The 10484-nt window shown below is 40.8% G+C and overlaps 1 protein-coding gene across 7 annotated transcripts in view; it reads right to left on the bottom strand.

Annotated features, from left to right (window-relative positions):
• Positions 1-10484, bottom strand: part of nrxn2b (neurexin 2b) — a 537859-nt gene that overhangs the window by 454644 nt on the left and 72731 nt on the right. For all 7 annotated transcript variants that reach the window (XM_073836530.1, XM_073836529.1, XM_073836528.1 and 4 more), the window contains exon 3: positions 7997-8014. In XM_073836530.1, coding sequence (XP_073692631.1) covers positions 7997-8014 — 18 coding nt within the window. The remainder of the gene's footprint in view (positions 1-7996; positions 8015-10484) is intronic.

Consider the following 10484-nt stretch of genomic DNA (forward strand, 5'->3'; position numbering starts at 1 on the left):
TTATTCAACTATGCCAAGGCAAATACAGTTTTCCATTCTATGGCACCTTTAAACACTACTCAAATATTACACTAAGAATGTGTGTGTGTGTCATGCAGCATTTTTAAGTACAGTATGCAGTGTGTAGTGTGCAGACAAGTAGTATATATTGTTCAGTATGCAGTGTGTAGTGTGCAGTCATGTAGTATATATTGTTCAGTATGCAGTGTGTAGTGTGCAGTCAAGTAGTATATATTGTTCAGTATGCAGTGTGTAGTGTGCAGTCATGTAGTATATAGTGTTCAGTATGCAGTGTGTAGTGTGCAGTCATGTAGTATATATTGTTCAGTATGCAGTGTGTAGTGTGCAGTCATGTAGTATATATTGTTTAGTGTGCAGTCATGTAGTATATATTGTTCAGTATGCAGTGTGTAGTGTGCAGTCATGTAGTATATATTGTTCAGTATGCAGTGTGTAGTGTGCAGACAAGTAGTATATATTGTTCAGTATGCAGTGTGTAGTGTGCAGTCATGTAGTATATAGTGTTCAGTATGCAGTGTGTAGTGTGCAGTCATGTAGTATATAGTGTTCAGTATGCAGTGTGTAGTGTGCAGTCATGTAGTAAATATTGTTCAGTATGCAGTGTGTAGTGTGCAGTCAAGTAGTATATATTGTTCAGTATGCAGTGTGTAGTGTGCAGACAAGTAGTATATATTGTTCAGTATGCAGTGTGTAGTGTGCAGTCATGTAGTATATATTGTTCAGTATGCAGTGTGTAGTGTGCAGTCAAGTAGTATATATTGTTCAGTATGCAGTGTGTAGTGTGCAGTCATGTAGTATATAGTGTTCAGTATGCAGTGTGTAGTGTGCAGTCATGTAGTATATAGTGTTCAGTATGCAGTGTGCAGTCAAGTAGTATATATTGTTCAGTATGCAGTGTGTAGTGTGCAGTCAAGTAGTATATATTGTTCAGTATGCAGTGTGTAGTGTGCAGTCATGTAGTATATAGTGTTCAGTATGCAGTCAAGTAGTATATATTGTTCAGTATGCAGTGTGTAGTGTGCAGTCAAGTAGTATATATTGTTCAGTATGCAGTGTGTAGTGTGCAGTCAAGTAGTATATATTGTTCAGTATGCAGTGTGTAGTGTGCAGTCATGCAGTATATAGTGATATAGTGTTCAGTATGCAGTGTGTAGTGTGCAGTCATATAGTATGTAGTGTTCAGTATGTAGTGTGCTAGTATTCCATACGATTCTCCACATACTCCAGTGGGACCAAAACAAGCCGTTAATTAAAGCCAAGATCCACCGATTTATCCACTCGTTCCTCTGTCTGTTGTCTAACGAGAGATCTCCATATCTCCAAACACGCTGTGAGTGTTTGAGAGAGTGTGTGTGTGTGTGTGTGTGTGTGTGTGTGTGTGTGTGAGTGTGAGTGTGAGAGAGTGTGTGTGTACCTGGTATTCATCACGTTGTGGGGACATTTGGTCCCCACAACGTGATGAATACCAGGTACACACACACACACACACACACACACACACACACACACACACACACACACACAGCACCTGCCCATCTCAGGGTCCAGATGGTGTGTAAGCGCTTCTGTCTGAATCTCAAAGCATTCATCCACTTAAAATCACAAACCACTTCAGTCTCACTCACAGATTCGAAGAAACTAGACTCAGATCAGGTGTTTTTCAGCTGCAGACTGTAAAATGCCCTTGCATTATATAACAAAATAATGAACCAAGTGGCATTTATTTTAAAGAAATATATGATGAGTGCACTTTTCAGTAACAAAACATCATGAACTTCAGTCAGTTTGATGAAGTACATTAGTGGCTCCTCTGCTAGGAAACCTTGAGGAGATCTGACTCCACTCATCCATGAAAATCACCTCCAGATCAGCTGATTTAAGGAGCGAGAAAAAAAGTGAAGTTAGTGGAGAGAAAAGCTCCAGCATCACTTCAGCACAAAAGCCACATGTTTTGATATTTTACATCTAATGCAACAAAATTCATACATGCTGATGAGTGACTTGAGTTTCTAAATACTGTATACGTGTGTGTTTTCCTTTCTACAGTACATTCAGAAGAGGATGAGATTTCAATAAAGTGCTCATTCATTTCTACTCGTGAAGACAGACATTTCTACAGACTTTCCTCACCTTTACTCTCAATAAGACGCTTCAAGTGCAGCAGCAGCAGCGCTCGAACACACACGCGCACAGACGTGTCACTCGGTCATTACATCACAGGATGGAGACGTGTCATTTCCTGCTGCAGGTCGTCACATGACATGTTTGCCCACACTGAAGCGTTCCAAAGGTCAGAGCAATTACAGCGAGCGCATGACATTTACACGGAGGACGAGTCACTTTAAAACCATCATAAAGTACGTGTGAAAAGCTTTTCAGTGTGACGGATTGAGGAGTTTCATCAGAGAGACACGTGGGTAATTCAGGCATTCATCGCTCCAGACGCGCGTGATGACTGTGAATGAACACACATTCAATGCTTTAACACAACAAAACTGTCTGAAAATCACCACTGCCAGTCTGACCGGCTGCTTGACTCAAAAACCTGCTTTATTAAAGTACTAAAGCTTTACAGACTTTAGAGTATGACTTTATTGCGAAGCTGCTTTGAATCAATATGTGTTGTGAACAGGGTTATTAAAGTTAACTGAAACATTTTCATTACTTGAAATAAAATAAACTTTACTCAAATCAAACAAATAATACAAAATTCAGTCCTGTCGCAGACTCTGGCTCCAAACGAATCTCTACTGCGCAGACTCTAGCTCCAAATGACGTTATTTCCCCCTAGATGGCAGCGGCCATATTGAGACGTATTGGCCTTTACTTTTCTACAGTGAAATGAAGCGGAGACGCATCGTCCATCTTTTTTTACAGTCTATGGTGTATATAAGCAGCAGACACTGCACCGTCCCAGCCACAATTCTTACGACATCTCTCCCCTTCTCCTCCTCCTCCTCCTCCACAGCATACAATCATTGGGGATTGGTTTACCATTATCTAGCAGGACTGAACAAGTTGGTGAACTTCTGAAACTACATTTTAACAGAAATGTGACTTCTTTTTTTCACACACAGATTTGATCTGATTTACTTTCTCATTAATATCTTTAAAATAACAGGCAACCATACACCACATCCATCCCATAATTACACAAAAGCTATTAGTAAGGTTTTAGGAGTTTTCAGCAGAGGGATACATATTTCCAGTAGTATAAACATGTAAAAACAGGAACATAGCAGAAGAAAAAGGCACGAAACTGAAATAAGAACAGAAAAACCCAGCAGATCCACCAGAATCCCCTGAGAAAGTACATATGACTGACTGCAGATCAGCGCTGAGGGACACTGCTGAGATCTGAACCTGTCACCTTTAGGTTCCTCACACACACACAACTCTGTATATCTGTCTTTGTGAGGACATGATGCAATCTCTAGCCATCAGAACTAAGTGCCTCACCCAAACCCTAACCCTAAACCTAACCTTTACCCAATTATAACCTGATCCCTAAAACCAAGTCTTGACCTCTTCATGTGTCTCCTGTGTTTCTGAAACTTCATTCTGTCTCTGGTCACGCTGGTTAAAGGTGCGTATGGATGAACAGCAACAAGAGAAAGACAACAGCTAAAAATCCATAAAGAGAAATTGAAGAATACAGACATTAAACCGAGACTGAACTGCATTAGCCCATTATGGTGCAGAAGTGCATTATGGGAAGATAAAACAGGTAAATACGAGTGAATCCAGTCACGAATGGACAACAACTTCAAGGTTTCAATTATTATTTCTGCAGGTAAGTATTTTAAGTGCCACTTACACGAGTTATTAAAGATACGTTAGGGCTGCTCGACTTTGGCAAAAATCATAATCACGATAATTTTGGTCAATACTGTAATCACGATTATTTAACACGATTATGACAGGGTCCAAAACGTTATATTAGTGATTAATTTAAAGATAGCAATACAGCAGAAAAAAAAAGATACAAATAAAAAAAAAATACTGAATACTTTTATTCAGTCTAAAGTAGTCTAACAATACTACAGAAACTGAATGTAATTATTTGAATGCAAAATAAAACAGTGTCTTCACTGTAATAGTTAAACATGCTTTGTTTCCTTCATTCAAGAGCAGTGGGTGATTTTTCTCTTTATATTTTTAGATTTTATTAACAATAAGCACAGAGACGGCAGAAGAAATATTATTTGTTGCCGCTCTAATAGCCACACGGATCCAATATACTGTTACACACGGATTTTCATTCTCAACTGTTTATGATCATTTAAGACATAACTGACAAGGGTTTACATGAATAATCACGAAGTGCCTCATTTTGAAATATTTTTGTGTGTATTTGAGCGTTTAGGCGCACATTGAACTAAAAGATAACTTTACATGTCCGTGTTCTGCTCCGTCTCTGAGAGCAAACACAGAACAGCGCACGTTCTTTTATGCTCTATTAAAACACAACATCAAAGAAACATTAATAAATCAAGCACGTCCCGTTATATGTAAGTCCCATTACATGATTTTGCTGATTTTCATGTGAAATTAGGCTTTTATGGAGGAGCGAAAGCGCACCACTGGAAAGGGGGCGGAATGGGGTGCAATAATCACTTCATCTCGATTACTGCATTTTCATGATCATTTGAAGCCGAAATCGAAACTGAATTTCGATTAACTGCACAGCCCTAAGATACGTCGTCACATTCATTAAACATCTGCATGAACCTCAAACGCCAGCCGTCTGCTGCTGGTTTATAAACGACAAACCTACAACTAGATGAATGAAACATCAATATTAACGCATTCAGATCTACGATCAGTGTTTAAACCAAAGCTGGACATATACAAGACACTGATATTTTCTCATTCCTACAAAGAACCACGACGGACAGTTTCATCTGTAAATCGCACAAACCCATAAACAGACAATGTTTTTGAATAACAAAAAATCACTCTGGTCTGCTCTGGAGAATGTTCTGAACTAATCCATAATCTGGTTTAGTTGATCCACTCTAATCTGTGATAACTGCAAACTTTAATCTCCTATCTACAGAGGACATCAGGCTTCCATTTTACGGCCAAGAGAGGAAGAAATATCCAAGATCTTCCGAGCATCATGAGGTTTAATCCCGAATGTTCCAGAGGGAGCGATCGTTAGCTGGGATCGGGCAGATAAGGACGCTCTGTCTGGAGGACAGCGGCCTGCTCGCCAGATCTACAGTCAGACAAACAAATGAATCGGCCATGACGAGAACAAAAAACTTTTCTCAACTCCCAGAACCTCTGAATTGCTGCAGAACAAGCAGCAAAAATGATTACAAACTCATTCCAGGCGTATCCGAGTTCACGTGCGTCAGTGTTCTGCGCCCGTATGCGGTTAGGAAACACACATGACAGGTTTGAGAGCAGAACGGGGTCACGGCGTTCCCGGCTCATCCATTTGCGGGGCTTTTCTCTGGCAGACGAGAGCCTCCTTCCCCACGGGCACCTGAGAGACGCTCAATCTCATCAATCTAACCACACCTTCTGAGGACCCGGTCAGAGGCGCTAATTAGACGAAACCCTGAAAATAGGGCATCCAAGACCGAGCCGACTGTTGCCAGGGCCAAAATCTAGGTTGGTCAACCATTAACCATCAGGCTTAAGTACGGCTGTCCGGGGAGAAACGGCCGAAGGATCCTCAACCATGTGTTCATTTACACCAATAATAACCGGCGGGTTATCTAACTATTTACTATTTGTATTTGTCACAGCCAATTTCCACATCCCTACGGACAAAAGATCAAGACACAAAACCTGAGATTTTGGACTGATTATGAAACTTAACAGGAAATATCATTCACAAATTAATTTACTCTCTTTCATTTTAATCTCTATGACTTTCATAAAATAAAATACAATATTTTAAAGAACGCTGGGAACAAAACAACATTGGACCCCACTGAGCTTCATCTGCACCGTCTGCATAAATGTAAATGTAATGAAAATCTTTTTGAAGATGATCAAACTATTTCAAGACCTCAAGCTAAATAACAAAACAGCCTTTTAACAAAACAGCAATCCAGGTTAGACTCTAATGAAGTCCTGCAGGGTTAGTTAAATCATAGATAATCAGTCCATATATTGAGCTGACTCTTCAAATATCAGAGGTTACTACATAAACGGTCAGCACTACTCTTCTGCCGCAATCCGTTTTTGCTCGTCTCGTTCTCTGTCTGTATCGTACAGCTGCATATATTCATGTATCAGATGCTTTACTCCACAGCTCCTGACTGAACGCTTCTGTGGATCAGAACGGAGCCAGTCAATCATGTCCAGGTCAGCACTGAGATCTCTAGAGTCAGGAGTCTCTGAACGTCCAGACCTGACATTCTCACAAGGCCTCTCTAGTTTACTGACTGACCTGCACAACACCAGCAAATGTCAGAACAGCTACAAAACCAAAACAACCGTTTCTCCTCCTTTGCAGAAGCTGCACAGACTCAGAGATTGAGAACAGACAGAGTTCAATCTGAAGTCAGACTCATGATGTGCTGCTGGAGAAGAGCCTCAGGATTCTCACTCCAGCAGGAGGAAGACCTGAGTTACTTACAGCTTTAAAGGGATGAACTTCTTCTACTTCTACTTTTTGCAAACCTGTTTGAATCTCTGAACACCGCACTGCACATTTTCAAGGAGTCAATCAGTATTTACATGTTTTCAAACAGATGTTCAGATTTCTGTTTTCACCATAGTGTTCATCAAAAATAGTTCATAAAATAGTTCACCCAAAAATGAAAATTCTGTCATTAATTACTCCAAACCCGTAAGACCTTCATTCCTCTTCTGGACACAAATTAAGATATATTTGTTGAAATGTGAGAGCTCTGACCCTCTATAGACAGCAATGTAAGTACCACGTTCAAGGCCCAGAAAGGTAGTAAGGACATCAATAAAATAGTCCATGTGACATCAGTGGTTCAACGCTGTATGTAATGAAGCTACAAGAACACTTTTTGTGCACAAAGAAAACCAAAAATAACATTTTTATTCAACAATTTGACACACAGACTATTTTATCGATGTTTCTGGGCCTTGAGCGTGTCAGCTGTGTTGCTGCCAAAGATAAACAAAGGTCTTACGGGTTTTGAACAACATGAGGATGAGTGATTCATGACAGAATTTTCATTTTTGGGTGAACGAACCCTTTAAAGACTTTGTATAAGCTCACATTTGTTTACAATCTTTTTATAATCTGAACTACAAATGTTTAACTTTCACTATATTATCAGATTAGTGTAAATCAAGCTGGAAACACATGGATAACATCCACGAGGATCCTGCCATCATCATCAGCTCACGCACACACGAATCTCCTCTGTTGCCATAGCGACGTCCCTCCCGAGGCACGCTGGGTAGAGAAGGGTAATCCATCAGCGGCGTCCTGATAGAGGGAAAACATCCAGATACCTGCGCCTTATCCCCAAACACACAACTGAGAGAAGCAGAGCGCCATCAATTACGCAGACAAATCCAGCCTGTGGGGGAATTATGGGTAAATACATCTGGCCCTCGACGGACACGAGCGGAGTTTGGTCTCGCGTCGTATCTGTCAGACGCCAGAGCGACACCGTCGGGAGGGTTTAACCTCTGAGCTCACGCACCCGCTCCGGCACATCGCACGACAGCCGATCTACAGCCGAACGAGTTTGATCTGTCCTGCCATAAAACAGCCACACGGAGAGCTTGTCTGACAGCGCTGAGCCATTCCACTGCATTTGCTCCATTACAACTGATTGAAAAGCAAAAATCAAACCAACTCATAAGAAGAAAACAAACAAAGGAGGAAGAGTAAATCTTGCTTCGCAGCAAATCAAAGCCCCCAGAAGTCACCAAAACCGCAGTCCAATCTGAGAACGGCCTCGCTGCCGCCGACGCCAATCCTCAACATCACACACCATCTTTAACTGTCATTAATCAGCTGGCTTACCTTCCACAGCGTACTCTTCTGCTCCCGGACAGCAGGAGGAGAGAAAGAGAGAGAGAAAGACTGGGTTAGTGCCATGCTTCATAGTCACACATGTCAAAACATCACACACGTGAATCTTTCATCGGAGAATTGATCAGTTCAAAGCCGCCAGCGAGCGAGAGAAGATGAAATGTCAGGCAGGTTCATTGAAAATGCAAGACGCCCTGCTGAGAAACATTAGAAAAGCGGTGTAAGACAATAGCAGATATGAGTTTCACATGTAAGCGGCGTTTTGCACGGGTCAAACGCCTCGGTCCTGCTGCAGCTCATTAGAGACGCTTCTAGTTCAGCGCTCCGCTCGCTCTCATGCACCAGATTCATCAGTGTCTAGTTGTGATATTGACCTGAGAGACGTTTAACAGCTCAGCTGAATTAGGTTAATTACTGCAAAACTGTTGGCAAGAAAGTTCAGGAGAACACGACTCCAGCACAGCCAACATGAGCCGGATCCGCTCACGGCTGCTGAGTGTCAGGCACCGGTCGCTCCATGTCTGACCAGGGAATCAGGGAATCTGGATACGTTCACAACACAAACCCTAGTGAATGTTACCGCTCAGATCCAAATCAAACCAGCGGTAAAAAACACTGCTATGAAAACAAAAAACAAATCTGAATCACATATGAGCAAAAAACTGTCAGATGAGTTTAGGGCGGGACTATCTTGGCACTATTTGGCATGTATTTAGATGGTACAGATAGTAAGTGCAGTATGTTTATTTGCTGTTCTGAATTGTTGTTTTAGCAAAAAGGATAAAAAAAATTAAATGCCAGTAAGGGATGAAAAGTGTGAAATAGAGCAGATGTAGAAAATGAAATACATGAATCAATGTTTAGAAAAAGGATTACTGGCTTAAAATGACAATTCACTAAAATCAGAATCAGAAAGAGCTTTATTGCCAAGTATGCTTGCGCATACAAGGAATTTGTTTCAGTGTTATTAGCTTCCAATACACAGAGACAACAACACACAGACAATAAAAGAGAATAAGAAAAATATGCATATGTAAACATAAATAGACAAAAACTAAAAATAGAAAATAATAATAATAATTTGTAAAAAATAGATTGACAAATAAATAGGTGGTATGTACAGTTGTGCTATAGATGATAGGATGGAATGCAGGGATGTGTTAGGGTGGAGGTGGTAGCAATATATCAGATTATTCCACACATTTGTATTGCACAATGAGAGGAACATTTTAACTGTTCATAAGGTGGATTGCCTGGGGGGAAAACTGTTCATGCGTCTGGTACTCCTGATATTTGGGGCTCTGTAGTGAAGAGTTCAAAGAGGGGATGGCTTGGATGTGAGGGGTCCAGAGTGATTTTCTGAGCTCTTTTCCTCACTCTGGATGTATACAGTATTATCATTCTGAAGAATTATCATTCTGTCATCATTTATTGGCCCTTATGTGTCACCAAACCTGCATGACTTTTTTTCTTGTGCAAAAAAAGAAAGATATTCTGAAAATAGTTGGGAACCAAACATTGAACCATTCATTAAATGGAAAAAAAACACTGAGACATTTCTCAAACATGAAACATTTTTGTGTTCCACTGAAGAAGCTAAGGTATTTGTTTATTTTTAGTAAACTATCCCTTACAGTCTTTACTGAGCAGACTCTTTTGATGAAGGAAACACACAGCAGAGATCTGATCTAGACGAGTGTTTGTGAAGCGTTCAGTGCTGACAGCTCTAAACTCAAGCGTCTGTGAAGGTCATGACTACAGTCAAACTAAATGAACGGTCGAAACATTCTTCAAATGTCAGTCCAAAGACACAGAGACTCGCTGTGATGTGTTCACCTCAGATAAACGCTGCAGAATCATCAGACTTCACTGTAAATCTACAAACACAGATATACACAGCCTCAGCTTATTAACTATTACCAACACTGACCAAAACAATAAGTAGAATAAGAGGAAAGAGAGAAGAATCATCTGAGGAAGAAAGTAAGAAGAAAGGGTAGAATAAACAGCAAAAAGAGAATTAAGTAGCAGAAGAAAAATAAAAAGAAGAAAAGAAGCAAGAGGGAGAGAAGAAGGAGAAGGAAGAAGCAGTAACAGCAGCAAAAAGAAGAGCGAAGAAGATTCAGCATCAGTGTGACAGCAGTACTTCAGTGCTTCACTGACCCCTAAGCATCCCAAAATCCAGAAAGAGAAAGATAACAATAAGACGACATGAAACAGAAGTTACTAAGAGCACTCGCAGTGATCATCCATCACGTCTGCTGCATCAGCACTCATGCTAATGGTGGAGTTCTCCAGTGAAACACCGGCCGTCAGTCTCGTCTGAAGACGCTTTGCTGCAGGCAGAGCACAAGCATCTTTAATGTCAGACAGATGGTGTCAGGAGGCCCGTCAAGCCCTGCAGCTGCACTCAGACACACATCTTCACAATCGCAACAACCACACACAAAACACAACAACACAAACATGTTCACAAAAC

Source organism: Garra rufa, chromosome 3, assembly GCF_049309525.1.
Source record: "Garra rufa chromosome 3, GarRuf1.0, whole genome shotgun sequence".
Lineage (NCBI taxonomy): Eukaryota > Metazoa > Chordata > Actinopteri > Cypriniformes > Cyprinidae > Garra > Garra rufa.